Below are 19138 nucleotides of genomic sequence, written 5' to 3'. Positions count from 1 at the left end.
GTGGGCTACAGATCATTGTTTGTAATAAGTAAGCATGACTCTGTTTCAATAAAACTTATGTATGGACACTCCAATTTGAATTTCCTATAATTTTCATGTGCCACAAAACACTATTTTTTCTTTTATTTTTTTAACCATTCTTATTTGGTTGGTAGGTGGCAAAAGGATTTGGCATGTGGCCCATATGCCACAGGGGTTTTGCTGACCCCTGATTTAAGTAGTACAATATGTTAGAAAATTGGTAGAGAAGACAAAAATAAAATTTAAATATATTTAATTTTAGTTCTGGCATTTGAGTCTGAGCAGAATGGATGCAACAGCTCTCTCTCCTCTCCAGCTAGCGCTATGTAAGGATTAATTGAAATGACTTTTATAAATAAGTACAATTTCTGGCACTCAGCAGTAGTAAATGCTAATTTGTATCTTATTTTTACTTTTACCTAAATTGATACTTCACGGATAGAAACAAGTTCTCAAGCCATTACTTTAATAGGAAAAAAAAAAGCCAAAGGAATGAACAATTTGTTCCACTAATTTACTAATTTTCAGAATACACTGTTTCCAGAAGGCAAACTGGTAATAGAAAAAGAAAGGTAAAATCGATAACTTCCTGTGAGATGCTAACATTACATATTTAAAGAAAAATTTAAGCTAATAATATATAAAACATTTTTTGAGCACTTACCTTTTGCTGGGTGGTATTCTAAATGCTCTTCGTGAATTACCTCAAGTATCTACAAGAATTCTGAGGTAGATACTATCAACACTTCACAGATAAGAGATGGAGGCCCAGTTAAAGTAATCTGCAGGAGGTCGCCTAGCTAAGAGTGGGTGGAGCTTGTATTCCAACCAATGCTATTTGGCTTCAGATTCTCTGCTCTGTTGCCCTGGGGAGAATGCAGTGGCTTAAATCATAGCTCACGGCGATCTCCAACTCCTGGGCTCAAGTGATCCTCTTGCCTCAGCCTCTGGAGGAGCTCCGGGAGGAGCTGGGACTATAGGCCCCAAGACTCCAGGCAAATTTTTCTAGTTTTTGTACGGATGGGGTCTTGCTCTTGCTCCGACTGGTCTGGAACTCCTTAAGCAATCCCGCCCAGGCCTCCCAGAGTGCAGATCCTCTTAACAACTGAAATGATCGTTAAAAATTTCAAGAAGGAAAAAAACACTGCTAAATTATAGTATAAGAAGGAAAAACAATTTTAGTTTAACAGAAAACACATTTGACTTGAAATATGTATCTGAAATAAGTCTAGAGCAAACACTACATCTTTAATTTGAATAAGAGCAGCAGTGTAGGAAAATTTTCCTATTTACTCTAGTGGTTCACTGAAATAGCATTACTGACCAGACTCAAGGAATCTACATTAGGTGTAGTTAGGAAGCTTGTGCTCCAGAGTCAGAGTGCTTTGGCTTGAGACCCTGCCTCATACTAGCAGGGAGACCTTAGGGGACTCAAACTAACTTCCTCGGGCCTTAGTCATCTGAATGGGTAACACTGAGGAGAAAAGGAGCCAGACAAAGCCATTTCCAAAGATTTGGTGAATAAGGTAGAGACCAATTACAAAAGTGGACCAAATAATCTGCCACAGACCAGGGAGAAAATATAAATACACCAATTTAGGGTTATGGCCTAAAAAAGCATACAGACACAAAAAGGCCTTCAGAGTTTACAAGCAGGGAAAGTGATAGATCAAATAGTAAGAAGTGAAAAGCACATGGCCAACCCCCATCCACCACATTCAAAAATAAGACAAGAATTTCTACAGTCAAACCGGTTCCTACAGTTTCATTCAGTTCCTGATGTTAATTCCCCCAAGCAAAGCATAAACGCACTCTATTTAAAAGCAGAGAGGGTTTACGCACCGGCCCCGGGCGGCCACGCCACTCGCACTTGCCCACTCGCCGGAAGTCCACCCAGCGGGACCCGGCGGGCGCCCCGCCCCGGGCTCCGCCTCCCCACTGGCCGGCGACAGGCGCGATTCCCTCCCGCCCTCGGGTGCGGCCGGAGTCTGCTCCCCAGCAAAGCCAGCAAAGCCGTGGCACGTTTATAATGTTAACACTAGTTAGTGTGCGGTGCCACGTAACGTCTGGACGCGGGCGAGTGGGAGCGCCTAAATGCCAAACCTATGGTTAACCAATGCTGCGCTGCTCCTGAGGGTCAGAACTGACCGGCTACTGCGGGCAAAACCTCATGACACGCTTGGTTCCCGATAAAACTAAAACGCACCAGAACGCTGGTCTCTCAGGACCTCTGACCTATTGCTAAGAAAAAAATAAGAGCCAATTATAGGATGCAATGGGAGAGACACAGGATAAGAACGTGCTTAGTATTCGCACCACAGTGGGGGGTGGGGTGGGCTGGGCTGATTAGTTCTTCCCCGGATGCAACTCCTTGACGAAACAGAACTTGGCGCCACCCGCAAACTTGGAGGCCTTGTGTCAAACACCATGTTGCCCATCTCGCTCCCTTTCCTCAGGGCCTTTTATCTCAGGCGGTCAATCGCTACAGTAATCCTCTTAAATCGCCTAAACACCTTTGGGAACTGACAACTTAAGAAGACACAGCCTCCTGAAGAGAGCCTTCTCCTGTAATGGCGCCTGCGTCAGACACTAACATGGCGGACATAGTCGTGCGCGGCGCAAACGTCAGCACCTCTACCCCAGCCGCTCAGAAACAGCGGCGGAGAGCGGGGCCGTGCTCACTGATTGGCTCGTCTGTGGAGCGTGCCGGACCGGACGCTCCCATAGGAGCCAATCAGGAAGGAGAGAGACGGAATTGGCTGCTGCGCCCTCTTCTGAGGCATGCTGGGAGCCTGGAGGACTAGCGAGGAGGAGTTGAGAGAACGGAGCGGACGCCATGGCGACCAACATCGAGCAGATTTTTAGGTCTTTCGTGGTCAGTAAATTCCGGGAAATTCAACAGGAACTTTCCAGGTAAGTGCCTCCCAGACTCTTCTGCTTCCAACGGACCGTTAGGGCCCCATCTAGCCTTCCATGGCGCCTTTCTTCAGAGACGCTGTCGTTCCTCGGCTCAGGCCCCGCTATGGCCCCGCCTGGGCCTGGTATCCATTTTCCGGCCCCCCCCACCCCTCAAACCTTCCGTCCGCTCCCTTCCTTCCCCCTCGAGGAACTTCGCCTTTTCCGAGGTAACCCCGGACTCTTTTTTTCAGAACCGAGTTAAGATGCTCACCCTTCTCTCGCGTTTGGTCCCCCCCTACTGTTTAGCTACTTGTAGGCCTGGTTGTCCACCGGGGACGGGCCTGGTTCCCTCCTCAGCTCCTCCTCCGCCGCGTTTCCCCTCCCCCTCTCCGCCTCCGCGGCTTTCGCCGGCCAGTGCCTATGACCGGAAAGGGTCTCTAACGGCCGTTTCTTGGGTAATCTTAAATCCGCTTTATTATTGCAAGCTTCAGATCATTTAGGGGTCTGAATCCATTAATTAGATTATTCGGGCCCTAGTGTTCTGTGGTTCCCACCAGGCAGCATTCTAGTAGATTACAGATTTTAATTAAAACAGCTCAAATTAATATTCACTGTCTGGTAAAATATTCGAGTTTAGGATGGAAGGAGACTTTGAAGTATTAGTGATTAATTTTAGCCATTGGAAAGCGTACTTTGTAGGTCCATTTTTTTCTTGCTGCTCCTGCTCCAGTTGACAAGTTTACCAACACGCTATTTTTGCCGTTGCTGCTAGACTTTACATAAATTGTCCTTGGTTCCACAAAATCTGAAAGGAAAGAGATTTTCAGAGAAATGGTTGCTTTCTCAGAAAGGAAAATAGTATGGGTTATATTGTTCAGTGTTCGTTGTCTTTATTTTCATTTTGTATGAGTTACTCATTTCTTGAAAGTACAGAGGTAGGAAAGAGGTTTTGGAACGTAAATATTTGTTGGGAATTCAGATGTTTGCTGATTGTATTTTAAAAGTTGAGAGCAAGAGCAATACGTGTTTTTGAAAATCGGCTGAGCCTGAAAACCAGTTGTAAACTTTGTGCCCAAGAGTAATACAGAATTTTTAGGGCAATGATATAAAATAGTTGTATGTAATAAGTAGTTATGTTTGCTTAATTTAATAAGCTTTGTTTATATAGCTTTCTAAATAGCCACTCTTTTAGATAATGAGTGTTATTGTAGAAAATTTAGAAAATATAGAAAAAGGAGAAAGGAAAACCAAAAACCACCAGTTACTGATGTTCTAATGTCCTTTAATTTTTTTCACGTATTAAGTGAAATGTAATCACTTGTATTGATTGTTTTTCCATCTGATAATGTGAACAAGTTTGTTCATCACAGTCTCAGTGGACATTCTTCATGGCTGTGTAGAATTCCATTGTAGGAATACATTGATGGATATTTTGATGTTTGAAATTTTTATTGCTTCTCAGTAATTGTGGTTAATTTCCTGGTAGCTTTAAGATGGAATCATGATTATTTTTCTACAAATTGACTTTTTACAATCATAGTTACTTTTCTGATTTTTAAAGCTGTGATAATTGTTTATGTATAAGTGCCTATGAGAAGTTTAAAGTGCTCCAGGAAGACTGCTTAAAAAGAATATTAGACAAAGCAGTTTATTACTAGAGGAATGTGCAACTTCTCCTAAAATAACATGTAATGCATTATCAATCTAAAAACACATTTTTGATTGGTCGCCCTTTCATTAAGCTGTTTTTTTCTTTTTTTCCCCATCTCCTTTTACATAAATTAGTGTGGGTAATGAGGCTAACATTTAGATAGTTAAATTATTTAAGTATTGTATGTGGATGGTAAGAGCATGTGCTCTGGTTTTGAATACCACCATCACCTCTTAATAGCCATGTCCAGCTAAGTTTCTTGTCTGTGCCTCGTTTTCCTCATTTATAAAATCGGAATAATTAGTGGTGATCTTAAAGTTTTGTAAGGATTAAATGAGTTTTTAAAAATGTAGAATAGTGTGATACTAGTTAGTCAATACATGTTAATTATTATTTTACATGATTCATTGTATTAGAAAACCTAATGTTCCTTAATAATATTTAGTTAACTACTTAATTTTTTGTGTGTTTGATCATTTAGACTCTTATCAGGTGTTAGAGCATGATTGATGTGTTTATTTAGCTAAAATTGACATTAAAATTTGGACTGTTGTAGAAATTGATTTTTTACAATTTTGCATATTTACCACAAAATAGTAAAAACGACTATGTGAATGACATGTTATCTATGTTAAGATTCTCCTTGCCCGGTAAATTAAAAATGTGTTAACAGCCATCGTTCATTTTATGTTAGTATGAATGAATTGCCACTTGTCCAAGTCTATGTAAGGTTTTTTGAACACCAGAAATTTCTTAATGCCATGATTTTTGATAATTCGTTAAAAATTATATCAATATATTTTTCTTTTTATACTTTGTGCACATTTCAGTAACAGTCTGTACCTGAACAGAGGTTACAAGTTACCCTTTTTACTCAGTGTGCCTGTAGCCAACTTTGTGTTCCTTGATAACTACTGATGGTGGTTGTGGTTTATGCATAGGTGTGGCTTTATTGTGGCCATGATTTCTACCATAATGTTAGGTCATATGTTTTTCTTTGGGTTTGTGATTAGACTCTTATTAATTTTTCTCCCCTGAGAGAAATATATAGGTAACCCAAAAGCCTCAAGTTAGATTTATGGAATTATTTTATTTATAAAAGGGTATACTTAGGAATCTGTTTTGAAAACTTAGCTTTCACAATCCTGAAAACTCTTAATTTTGTAAAGATGAAAATGTCCTAAATATAAGTAGTGTCAAGGAAGCATCATTAGTAGAAAAAACTTGAAATAGAGAAAGGATGAAATGTCTGGATGATATAATACAATACATGATTATTTTAATTAATTGGTTTATTAATACTAATTTGTTGATTTATTGTATGGTGTGATAAAATATTAATGAAGTTTGATAACTTTTCATGTCAAGTGGAAGGAATGAAGGCCAGCTGAATGGTGAAACAAATACACCCATTGAAGGAAACCCGGCGGGTGATGCAGCTGCCTCTGCCAGGAGCCTGCCAAATGAAGAAATAGTACAGAAGATAGAGGAAGTACTTTCTGGGGTCTTAGATACCGAACTACGATATAAGCCAGGTAAGTTGGAGATAATCAGTCATCTCAAAATTTTAAGATTTTTAAAAAAAATTTGACGGCTAATAATATTATTTTTTAAACATTTAAAGTGTTCATTCAATCTTACACTTCAGTAGATATAAGTTTTTGTTTAATTGATTTACTGAAGTCTGTCTTGTTTAAATCCTTGTTTGAATATGTAATTGTGCTGAAACATAAACATTGATGTAACTTGTTTGCTTTGTTGGTGGAATATAATTTTTATCTTTATCTGGTTTAGTTTTGATTGAGTTTCAATTTATTTGATTCAGTTTCTCAATACCAATAATTTGAATGGGGGTTTCATTGAATAATTGTGTAAATGTCAGTTTTGGAGGGTACATTAGCCTGGACCAAATCCAACGATTTTAAAAACATACCCTGGGAGGTTTTGTTTTAAAGTCCAATCACAGAGGTTCCCTCATTTTTGTATTCACCCCACTTAAAAGTGCAATGAATGGGCTGGGCGTGGTGGTTCACGCCTGTAATCCTAGCACTCTGGGAGGCCAAGGCGGGTGGATTGCTCAAGGTCAGGAGTTCAGAACCAGCCGGAGCAAGAGTGAGACCCTGTCTGTACCAAAAATAGAAAGAAATTAACTGGACAACTAAAAACATAGAAAAAAATAGCCAGACACGGTGGCGCATGCCTGTAATCCTAGCTCTCTGGGAGGCCGAGGCGGGCGGATTGCTCAAGGCCAGGAGTTTGAAACCAGCCTGAGCAAGAGCGAGACCCTGTCTCTACTATAAATAGAAAGAAATTAATTGGCCAACTAATACATATAGAAAAAATTAGCTGGGCATGGTGGCACATGCCTGTAGTCGCAGCTACTTGGGAGGCTGAGGCAGAAGGATTGCTTGAGCCCAGGAGTTTGAGGTTGCTGTGAGCTAGGCTGACGCCACAGCACTCACTCTAGCCTGGACAACAAAGCTAGACTCTGTCTCAAAAAAAAAAAAAAAAAAGTGCAATGAATGGAGGACAGTCATTGCTTGCATATTTACCTTTCTTGGAATTGACTAAATAATAGATGTTTAGAAATGAAGGATTTATGATTAGCTACAAAAATAAGTCATTATCTTCATTTAGTTATGGAATAGGTTTGTGGTTTGTTTTTATTTCATGAGGTGTGATTTAAAAAGCACAGACTTTAGCCATGCTTAGATTTATGGCTCTAACAACCTTTCTTTCTTTTCTTTTTTTTTTTAATTTGGATAGTCAAGTAATCCAGGCAATCTAACAATCTTTTTTTTTTTTTTTTTTTTTTTTTTTTTTTTTTGAGACAGAGTCTCACTCTGTTGCCTAGGCTAGAGTGAGTGCCATGGCGTCAGCCTAACTCACAGCAACCTCAAACTCCTGGGCTCAAGTAATCCTCCTGCCTCAGCCTCCTGAGTAGCTGGGACTCTACAGGCATGCACCACCATGCCTGGCTAATTTTTCCTATATATGTTTGTTGGCCAATTAATTTCTTTCTATTTTTAGTATAGATGGGGGGGAGTGTCTCGCTCTTGCTCAGGTTGGTTTTGAACTCTTGACCTAGATCAATCCGTCCACCTCAGCCTCCCAGAGTTCTAGGAGTACAGGTGTGAGCCACCGTGCCGGGCCCAACAGTCTTTTTTTGATTGAAGTATAACTTAGCTAAATTTGTTATTATGAAATAAACAATTAATAGAAAATGATTAGTTTTACTTTGGCATATGTCTTATGTGCTGGTTTATTTTTTCCATAATCTTAATGGCTAAGATACCTGATCAGCTTTTTCTAGAATCTCTATCATTTATCTAATTTGATATTGGCATTAGAGTAAATCCCATCTACTTGTAAAGTGGAATATAAACTACCTTCTCTTTAGAAGATGCATATTGAAATGTTATTAAGTTACATGTCAATGGCTGTAAGAATTTTCTCCCTGGAATTACTTTATTATTTTCTAAAACAAACATTTTAAAATTTATTTTATTTTAATTTTTTTAAAGAATATATATATATATATATTTTTTTTTTTTTGAGACAGAGTCTAGCTTTGTTGCCCAGGCTATAGAGTGAGTGCTGTGGTGTCAGCCTAGCTCACAGCAACATCAGACTCCTGGGCTCAAGCGATTCTCCTGCCTCAGCCACCTGAGTAGCTGGGACTACAGGCATGTGCCACCATGCCTGGCTAATTTTTTCTATATATTTGTAATTGGCCAGTTAATTTCTCTCTATTTATAGTAGAGATGGGGTCTTGCTGTTGCTCAGGCTGGTTGTGAACTCCTGAACTTGAGCAATCCACCCACCTCGGCCTCCCAGAGTGCTAGGATTACAGGCGTGAGTCACCATGCCCCGTCTTAAAATTTATTTTGTAGTAGTTTTTGAAGAGTATTTTATTGGCATGTAACATAGGTATAAGATAAAACTTGAATTCTTTATTGATGCATTTTTTTATTTGTTGTTGAGGTATTCATATATTATCTAAAAGCTATCACTACACTTTGCTGAAAGTTTACTAGTTGCCAGGCATTGTTCGATGGGCTTTGCATGTTTTACTTATTTCATTCTCTAATTCTGGAAGACACAGTGTGTCAGTAATTTGGCCAAGGCCATTCATCTAGTAAGTGATGGATTGATTCAGGATCTAAAAGCAGGCAGTCTGTTCCAGAGCCAATGCCATGTTGCTTTCTGTATAAAAGGGGTTAATAAAATAATCACAAAAATTATTTAATGTAAGCATTTTTGTTAGGAATTACAATAAGTAATAACATGAAATATATTGATTGATAAATGTAATTTGCTATAATTTGAGAGCTGGAGGAAATAATGATTTTTATAGAATTTAGTGAAACATAATGTAATTCCAAGTAAGTTTTAGTGATAAACTTAAGTATTTATTTTTAACCTAGGTTTTAGTTCTAGAAAGAAATATTGGAAAAGTGGCAGTCATGTTAAATGGAGTATGATAAATAGTTTATTTGATAACTTTTTGTTTAGTAAGAGGTATTATACTATGTTGTGTTAACATGGAACATAAGTATGTGTTGATATCATGTATCTAAATCACCTTTGGGGGATGTCTGACAAAATTAATTTGTTACTTTCAGACTTGAAAGAGGCCTCCAGAAAAAGTAGATGTGTATCTGTACAAACAGATCCTACTGATGAAATTCCCACCAAAAAGTCAAAGAAACATAAAAAGCACAAAAACAAAAAGAAGAAAAAGAAGAAAGAAAAGGAAAAAAAATATAAAAGACAGCCAGAAGAATCTGAGTCAAAGCCGAAATCTCATCACGATGGGAACATAGATTTAGAATCTGATTCCTTTTTAAAGTTTGATTCTGAACCTTCAGCAATGGCACTGGAGCATACTACAAGAGCATTTGTTCTATCTGAGACCAGTGAATCCTCTGCAATTGTGCTAGAACCTCCTATAGTATCAATGGAGGTGTCAGAGCCTCACATCACAGAAACTCTGAAGCCAGATGCAAAAACTGCAGAACTGTCAGTTGCATCTACATCAGTAATCACAGAGCAGTCTGTGACAGTAATGCTGGAACCACCCATGACAAAGATTCTGGATTCCTTTGCAGCAGCATCAGTGCCTACTACGACAGCGGTGCTGAAGTCATCTGAGCCAGTTGTAACCATGTCGGAGTATCAGATGAAGTCTGTGCTGAAATCTTTGGAGGGCATATCTCCAGAGCCATCAAAGATCATGTTGGTAGAGCCCCCAGTAGTAAAAGTGTTAGAGCCATCAGAAACCCTTGTGGTATCATCAGAGACACCTACTGAGGTGTACCCTGAGCCAAGCACATCAACAACAATGGATTTTCCAGAGTCATCTGCAACTGAAGCGCAAAGATTGCCAGAGCAGCCTGAAGAAGTACCATCGGAGATTGCAGATTCATCCATGACAAGGCCGCAGGAGTTGATGGAGCTGCCTAAGACCACAGCGTTGGAGCTGCCGGAGTCGTCGGTGGCCTCAGCGATGGAGTTGCCGGGGCCACCTGCGACCTCCATGCCGGAGTTGCAGGGGCCCTCAGTGACTCCAGTGCTGGAGTTACCTGGGCCCTCTGCTACCCCGGTGCCAGAGTTGCCAGGGCCCCTTTCTACCCCAGTGCCTGAGTTGCCAGGGCCCCCTGCGACAGCAGTGCCTGAGTTGCTGGGGCCCTCTGTGACACCAGTGCAACAGTTGTCACAGGAAATGCCAGGGCTTCCAGCACCATCCATGGGGTTGGAGCCACCACAGGAGGTGCCAGAGCCACCTGTGATGGCACAGGAGTTGCCAGGGCTGCCTGTGGTTACAGCGGCAGTAGAGTTGCCAGAGCAGCCTGCGGTGACAGTAGCAATGGAGTTGACCGAACAACCTGTGACGACGACAGAGTTGGAGCAGCCTGTGGGGATGACAACGGTGGAACATCCTGGGCATCCTGAGGTGACAACGGCAGCAGGGTTGCTGGGGCAGTCTGAGGCAACGATGGTGCTGGAGTTGCCAGGACAGCCAGTGGCAACGACAGCGCTGGAGTTGCCGGGGCAGCCTTCGGTGACTGGGGTGCCAGAGTTGCCAGGGCTGCCTTCGGCAACTAGGGCACTGGAGTTGTCAGGGCAGCCTGTGGCAACTGGGGCACTAGAGTTGCCTGGGCAACTCATGGCAACTGGGGCACTGGAGTTCTCGGGGCAGTCTGGGGCAGCTGGAGCACTGGAGCTTTTGGGGCAGCCTCTGGCAACAGGGGTGCTGGAGTTGCCAGGGCAGCCTGGGGCGCCAGAGTTGCCTGGGCAACCTGTGGCAACTGTGGCGCTGGAGATCTCTGTTCAGTCTGTGGTGACAACATCGGAGCTGTCAACGATGACCGTGTCGCAGTCCCTGGAGGTGCCCTCGACGACAGCGCTGGAATCCTATAATACGGTAGCACAGGAGCTGCCTACTACATTAGTGGGGGAGACTTCTGTAACAGTAGGAGTGGATCCCTTGATGGCCCAAGAGTCCCATATGTTAGCTTCTAACACCATGGAGACCCATATGTTAGCATCCAACACTTTGGACTCCCAGATGCTAGCGTCCAACACCATGGACTCCCAGATGCTAGCGTCCAACACCATGGACTCCCAGATGTTAGCCTCTAGCACCATCGACTCCCAGATGTTAGCAACTAGCACCATGGACTCCCAGATGTTAGCCACTAGCTCCATGGACTCCCAGATGTTAGCAACTAGCACTATGGACTCCCAGATGTTAGCAACCAGTTCCATGGACTCCCAGATGTTAGCAACCAGTTCCATGGACTCCCAGATGTTAGCAACCAGCTCCATGGACTCCCAGATGTTAGCAACCAGCTCCATGGACTCCCAGATGTTAGCAACCAGCTCTATGGACTCCCAGATGTTAGCAACCAGCTCTATGGACTCCCAGATGTTAGCAACCAGCACCATGGATTCTCAGATGTTAGCATCTGGCACTATGGACTCTCAAATGTTAGCTTCCGGCACCATGGATGCTCAGATGTTAGCATCTGGTACCATGGATGCCCAGATGTTAGCGTCTAGTACCCAAGATTCTGCTATGTTGGGTTCAAAATCTCCTGATCCCTATAGATTAGCTCAGGATCCTTACAGGTTAGCTCAGGATCCTTATAGGTTGGGTCATGATCCCTATAGAGTAGGACATGATGCTTACAGGTTAGGACAGGACCCCTATAGATTAGGCCATGATCCCTACAGACTAACTCCTGATCCCTATAGGATGTCACCTAGACCCTATAGGATAGCACCCAGGTCCTATAGAATAGCACCCAGGCCATACAGGTTAGCACCTAGACCCCTGATGTTAGCATCTAGACGTTCTATGATGATGTCCTATGCTGCAGAACGTTCCATGATGTCATCTTATGAACGCTCTATGATGTCTTATGAGCGGTCTATGATGTCCCCTATGGCTGAGCGCTCTATGATGTCAGCGTATGAGCGCTCTATGATGTCAGCCTATGAGCGCTCTATGATGTCCCCTATGGCCGAGCGCTCTATGATGTCAGCTTATGAACGCTCTATGATGTCAGCTTATGAGCGCTCCATGATGTCCCCAATGGCTGATCGATCGATGATGTCCATGGGTGCCGACCGGTCTATGATGTCGTCATACTCTGCTGCTGACCGGTCTATGATGTCATCGTACTCTGCAGCTGACCGATCTATGATGTCATCTTATACTGCTGATCGTTCAATGATGTCTATGGCTGCTGATTCTTACACTGATTCTTACACTGATACATACACGGAGGCATATATGGTGCCACCTTTGCCTCCTGAAGAGCCCCCAACAATGCCGCCATTGCCACCTGAGGAGCCACCAATGACACCACCGTTGCCTCCTGAGGAGCCACCAGAGGGTCCAGGATTATCCACTGAGCAGTCAGCATTAACAGCTGAGAATACTTGGCCTACAGAGGTGCCATCTTTACCTCCTGAAGAGTCTGTATCGCAGGCCGAACCTGCTGTGAGTCAAAGTGAGATTTCAGAGTCTTCGGCAGTGCCTGCTGATTATTCATTGTCAGCATCAGATCCTTCAGTGTTAGCAGCATCAGAGGCTGCCATGACTATTGCAGAACCACTGCTAGAGCCAGAAACTTCAGTTACGTCAACACCCGTAGAGTCGACGGTAGTAGCAGAAGAACATGAAATTATTCCAGAGAGACCAGTGACTTGTGTGGTGTCTGAAACTCCCATAATGTCAGCTGAACCAACTATGTTAATATCAGAGCCTCCTATTATGTCAGAGACAGCAGAAACATTTGATTCCGTGAGAGCCTCAGGGCATATAGCCTCAGAGGTACCTATGTCCTTGCTGGAGCCAGCAGTAACTATTCCAGAACCAGCAGAGAGCAGCATCCTGGAGCCACCAACTATGGCTGTTCCAGAGCCTCCAGCCATGGCTGTCCCAGAGCCTCCAGCCATGGCTGTCCCAGAGCCTCCAGCCATGGCCGTCCCAGAGCCTCCAGCCATGACTATCCCGGAGCCTCTGCCTATGGCTGTCTCAGAGCCTCCTGCCATGGCCATCCCTGAGCCTCTGGTTGTGGCTGAGCCAGAGCATGTTACCATTCCTGTGCCAGTTGTTTCTGTCCTGGAACCTACTGTGCCTGTCCTGGAACCAGTAGTGTCAGTCCTTCAACCTGCTGTGATTGTTTCAGAACCATCTGTTTCTGTCCAGGAATCCACTGTGACAATTTCAGAGCCTGCTGTAACTGTCTCAGAGCAGACTCAAGTACTATCAACTGAAATGGTTATGGAGTCTACACCAATGATACTGGAGTCTAATGTTGTGTCCTCATCACATGTTATGAAAGGAATGACTCTACTATCTGGTGATCAAAATCTTGGTCCAGAGAGTGGCATGCAGGAGATTCCGTTGCATTCAGGTGAGGAGCCACATGAAGGACACCTGAAAAGTGACTCTTACGAAAATGATTGTGGAATGAATATAGACCTTAATATAAATAATCATTTGGTTGGTAAAGAAGTGGAACATAATACAATGTGTGCTGCTAGCACTGGTTCTGTTGGTGAAATTGGTGAAGACAAAATTTTACCCATCGATGAGACTAAACAATGCCAAGTATTGGATACTTACCCTGGTGTCAGTGAAGCAGATGTAGGAGAAACTCTATCTTCTACTGGTCCTCTTGCTCTGGAACCTGATGCAGTGGGAACTAGTAAGACTATTGAATTTATCACAGCATCTACTCTCAGTTCAGTTAATAAATATGATGTTGAAGTATCTTTAGCTACTCAAGATACTGAACATGACATGGTAATTTCAACGAGCCCCAGTGGTGGTAGTGAAGCTGATATAGAAGGACCTTTGCCTGCTAAAGACATTCATCTTGATTTACCATCTAGTAATAACCTTGTTTGTAAGGATACAGAAGAACCATTAACCCTAAAAGAGAGTGACCAGACTTCTGCAGTAGCTCTCAGTCCTAAAGATACTAGTGGAGTTGAAAAAGAAGTACCTCTCCCTACTAAAGAGATATCTGATTCAGCATTTTCTGCCAACATTGAGGATATTAATGAAGCAGATTTAGTAAGACCATTGCTTCCTAAGGACATGGAACGTCTTACAAGCCTTAGAGCTAGTATTGAAGGACCTTTGCTAGCAAGTGAAGTTGAACGTGACAAATCTGCTGCCAGTCCAGTTGTAATTAGTATACCAGAAAGAGCTTCAGAGTCATCTTCTGAGGAAAAAGATGATTATGAAATTTTTGTAAAAGTTAAGGACACACATGAAAAAAGCAAGAAAAATAAGAACCGTGACAAAGGTGAGAAAGAGAAGAAAAGAGACTCTTCATTAAGATCTCGAAGTAAGCGTTCCAAGTCTTCTGAACACAAATCACGCAAGCGAACCAGTGAATCTCGTTCTAGGGCAAGGAAGAGATCATCTAAGTCCAAGTCTCATCGCTCTCAAACACGTTCACGCTCACGTTCAAGACGTAGGAGGAGGAGCAGCAGGTCAAGATCAAAGTCTAGAGGAAGACGATCTGTATCAAAAGAGAAGCGTAAAAGATCTCCAAAGCACAGATCCAAGTCTAGGGAAAGAAAAAGAAAAAGATCAAGCTCCAGGGATAACCGAAAAACAGTTAGAGCTCGAAGTCGCACCCCAAGTCGTCGGAGTCGGAGTCACACTCCGAGTCGTCGAAGAAGGTCTAGATCTGTGGGTAGAAGAAGGAGCTTTAGCATTTCTCCCAGCCGCAGGAGCCGCACCCCAAGCCGCAGGAGCCGCACCCCAAGCCGCAGGAGCCGCACCCCAAGCCGCAGGAGCCGTACCCCAAGCCGCAGGAGCCGCACCCCAAGCCGCAGGAGCCGAACCCCAAGCCGCAGGAGCCGCACCCCCAGCCGTCGAAGAAGATCAAGGTCTGTGGGAAGACGACGAAGCTTCAGTATATCCCCAGTCAGATTGAGGCGATCAAGAACCCCGTTGAGAAGAAGGTTCAGTAGATCTCCTATCCGTCGTAAAAGATCTAGGTCTTCTGAACGAGGCAGATCACCCAAACGTCTGACAGATTTGGGTGAGTCATTCTGTTAAAATTGAATGGGATTGTAATAGAGAATGATTTAAACCTGAGCTTTTTCTGATCTTTAGTCAGATGAAATATTTTGGGTTACTGGTTTATGATAAATATTTCTATCTTTAAATTTTTATGGTTAAAAACTCGTATTTATAAGAAAGCATAGGGATAAGCATGTTGTAATTGGTGTTGAAAGACGTGCTTTGGAATATAATTAGAATCAAGATGTTTCCATACTTGAATGTTTTATTTTGCTTTGGTCACCTTGCCATGACTAAAAATGGAAAGCAGAAGCAGATGTAGAAGTCTAGTTATGTTAAAAACAAGGCTAATATATGTTCATATTGTTATTTTATGTATTCCAAATACATCCTTGCAAATGAGCCTAAAATTACAATATTTCTTAATAGGTTTCTTAAAATGGTGATATAGGACTTAAGTATTTGTGAAGGTAATTATGATTGTTACAGTTGATAATAGGAGCGAGTAGGGAGTTTTGCACGTGGGGGGGTATTTAACTGGTTGGGTGATAAAGTAAGTGAAATTTATTAGATCAGTGACATTTAATCTGTTCTACTTAAAAAATAAATACTTGGCCGGGAGCAGTGGCTCACACCTGTAATCCTAGCACTTTGGGAAGCCGAGGCATGAGGATTAGTTGAGGTCAGGAGTTGGAGAACAGCTGGAGCAAGAGCGAGACCCTGTCTTTACTGAAAATAGAAAGATTAGCCGGTGTTGTGGTTTGTATCTATAGTCCCAGCTACATGGGAGGCTGAGGCAGGAGGATGGCTTGAATCCAGGAGTTTGAGGTTGCGGTGAACTATGGTGATGCCACTGTGCTGTAGCTTCGAGTGACACAGTGAGACTGTCTCAAAAAAAAAAAAAAAAAGCTCAAATTTTAAGTAGTGTTTAGAGATGATTAAAACTTGGATAATGCATGATTACCTGCAATAAGTGTGGATAATATATTATTATTCCAGTATATTGGACATGTCCAGGTCAAGATTGTCTAAAGAAAAAGACCTTAAGAGTAATTAGGGAGACTCTGCATTCATTTCAACAAAAGTTTTCTGAGTTCTGTCTTTTCCAAAGCAAAGGAACATTATGTAATTCCAAAAGTGATGACATGTTGGAGAAGACATGGGTAAAATGCCAAAAAAGACAGAATGTGATGAGTATTGTAGTGCTGGTGTAGGTGAGGTACTTGAGGAGCACAGTAGAGTGTTAATTCTTACTTAATGGTGACTTGTTAGAAGAGGTGGCTCTTGAACTTGGACTCAGAGTGATTTAAGATGTCAGATTAGGAGGAGAGTAATTTTGGGTTATGGTAATTCAAGGAAGTAAAGTTGGCTTTGGTAGGTTTGTGTCTTCAGAGTGTGTCATAGTTCAGAGTGCGACTGTCATAGTTGTATGGTTATATGGTGAGTCAGCTGTTTTGTGTTGTAGTATTTGAACGGGAAGCTCATTGTGGACTTAATTTTTTAAAAATAGGGGTCCACTGCTTTAAAACTTTGAGCCAGAGGGTTAACTTAGAGTGGAAAATTTATGCCTTAGTTTTGTTAGTATATAAAACTTTTGGTAATAAAAAATGTACAGCCTTCTAGGAAAACTGCTTCTTATATTCTTCCTCTTACAGATAAGGCTCAGTTACTTGAAATAGCCAAAGCTAATGCAGCTGCCATGTGTGCTAAGGCTGGTGTTCCTTTACCGCCAAACCTAAAGCCTGCACCTCCACCTACAATAGAAGAGAAAGTTGCTAAAAAGTCAGGAGGAGCTACTATAGAAGAACTAACTGAGGTAAGCTAGACAGAATTTGTTTTCATTCTTAAATGGATTATTCCAGTGATGTTGACTCTGGAGCGTGCCAAAACCCGAATTGTGGGCTGAACTGATAATGGCTGGCACCGAGTGGCCAAAACCCGAAATACAGATGTGGCAGCGGCAGAAGCTCTGTTTAGCAGGCCATTATCTGGGATGGCTAAGCTCCGCTAGCTAAAAGTTACTTCCCATTACTTTTGCTTTCCAGTTTTAGAAGCCAAACTGACTGAGGAGTGGGACGGTTCGTTTGAATGGAGGAGGTGTTGAGTGAGCAACACGCAGAAGCTCGCCTACAGTTTCGTTTCCATTCACGACGTGTTCACTGATCGCCACGAGTGTACTGCATATACGCAAAGACACAGACAATCTTCAGAAATGATCTTTTGCCACCGGAGCTTGGAAATTAATAAGAATAGCTGGCCATTGCCTGAAAGGAACTTCTTTCGCATCAACATTTCGGGTTTTGGCTGTTTGGTACCAGCCATTGGCGATAATGGCCAACCATTATCAGTTCTTCCTGCGGTTCGGGTTTTGGCAGTAACATATATATTTTAAACATACTTATTTTTGTTTTTAAAAATTTGGTCTTTCCAATTGAGGCTTTTTGGGGGGCTTTGTTTTATTATTACTACTTTTTTTTCTTTGGGGGTGGAAATGCTGAAATATTGCTGCTAGAATCCAGAAATACCACACTGTTTCATATATTGAAACTTGTTATTGGCTAGCCTTATGCCAGCCTGCCACTGTCAATATATATTCTGTTCCCCTTGGTTACAAGCTTGATATACCCTGTGTTTTTGGCTAAATGAGCTTTTTATCCTATTGTAATATTTTCAATTGATAATAGATGTAATGAATTCTACTGCTTGTATAGAGACAGGTCTATCCAGATTTACTCTGACCTTTTTATAAAGCCAGGTAATGGAGTCTGTTCCTTTGCTTCTCAGGAAGGAATTGACTTTGCTTTATGTGTCAGACCTCATCAGTTGTACCCTCTCCATCATGCCTTATTTTCCATCTTTAAGTTCTGTTCATTAAGAGACTCAACCTACAAACATTTAATGGAGAGACATGTTACTATATAATTCTGCAAATGTTTTAGATTTTTTATTTTGCCATACATTTGAGGATCATAAAGCTTAATTTGTTTCCTTACTTAGATTTATTACAATATGAATTATAACTTTTAAAAAAAAATTAAGAACCTTGTAAAGCTTATATTGCTTACTTATCAAATCCAAGCTCCTTATCCAAAACACTATGGACACTTAGTATTTTGCTGTTTTTAAAGCCTCATCTTCAGCCCTGTTGTCCCTTTTAACAAATTTATTCACACCTTTTTACCACCACTTGAGTAGGATGACTTCTCCTTTCTCTACCAATCCTTATTCTTCACTATGAAAATCTGGCTTAGAACTCTTCAAGGAATATTCCTTGATTCTCTAACCCTGCCTGACTCTATTCTTTCTTAAGCCTTTGTTCTTTTAGCACTTATGTAATCAGTTTGTATTATATCAGTTTGCACTTGTTATTGTGTTGCTCTGTAAAAGCGTTCCTCAATTATTTCATGTATATGTATTCCGTCTCTTGTACTAGATTGTAAGCTCCTTGGGAGCAGGGACCATGTCTTCTACTTTTTTTTTTGTATTCCCCAGACAGTGCCCAGTACAGTGCTCTGCACATAGTAGGTGCTCAATAAATGTTGTTGACTGACTGACCAGCCAGAGTGTGTTTAAGTAATAGCGAATAAGCCAGATTATCTATCCATAGATAGATAACTTTGTTTTGAAAGTTGCTTTTATGTGGTTTTGATTCTAAGAAATTACATGTTGTTCTACATAAAGCATTTAAGAATTATTTTTGTTTGTTTTTACTTTTAAAGAAATGCAAACAGATCGCACAGAGTAAAGAAGATGATGATGTAATAGTGAATAAACCTCATGTTTCGGATGAAGAGGAAGAAGAACCTCCTTTTTATCATCATCCCTTTAAACTCAATGAACCCAAACCCATTTTTTTCAATCTGAATGTGAGTACTAATGCTTATGGATTGGTAAATAGCATAACTTATGGAACTATTTAAATAAAACCCAAGTAGAATTTAGTTTATTAATTTTTGATTTAAATACTGTGAAATAACCAAATTATTTCCTTTCTGATTATGTTGAAAATC

At 41.7% G+C, this 19138-nt stretch overlaps 2 protein-coding genes across 5 annotated transcripts in view; one reads left to right on the top strand and one right to left on the bottom strand.

Moving 5' to 3' along the window:
• Positions 1 to 1941, bottom strand: part of GART (phosphoribosylglycinamide formyltransferase, phosphoribosylglycinamide synthetase, phosphoribosylaminoimidazole synthetase) — a 30271-nt gene extending 28330 nt beyond the window's left edge. For 2 of the 4 annotated variants that reach the window (XM_020284786.2, XM_076000435.1), the window contains exon 1: positions 1864 to 1941. The gene's annotated coding sequence lies outside the window, so the exon portion shown is untranslated. The other 2 variants (XM_012747027.3, XM_012747025.3) reach the window with 2 other exon arrangements.
• An 826-nt stretch (positions 1942 to 2767) lies between these two features.
• The window catches only part of SON (SON DNA and RNA binding protein), a 32750-nt gene continuing 16379 nt past the window's right edge, over positions 2768 to 19138 (top strand). Inside the window, 5 exon segments of the mRNA XM_020284779.2 lie at positions 2768 to 2934; positions 5939 to 6105; positions 9196 to 15147; positions 16784 to 16944; positions 18848 to 18994. Coding sequence (XP_020140368.2) covers positions 2858 to 2934; positions 5939 to 6105; positions 9196 to 15147; positions 16784 to 16944; positions 18848 to 18994 — 6504 coding nt within the window. The 5' untranslated portion in view covers positions 2768 to 2857.

Source organism: Microcebus murinus, chromosome 1 (genome assembly GCF_040939455.1).
Source record: "Microcebus murinus isolate Inina chromosome 1, M.murinus_Inina_mat1.0, whole genome shotgun sequence".
Taxonomy (NCBI): domain Eukaryota; kingdom Metazoa; phylum Chordata; class Mammalia; order Primates; family Cheirogaleidae; genus Microcebus; species Microcebus murinus.
The sequence above is the reverse complement of the archived record's forward strand: the minus strand, read 5'-3'. Positions and strand labels throughout refer to the sequence as shown.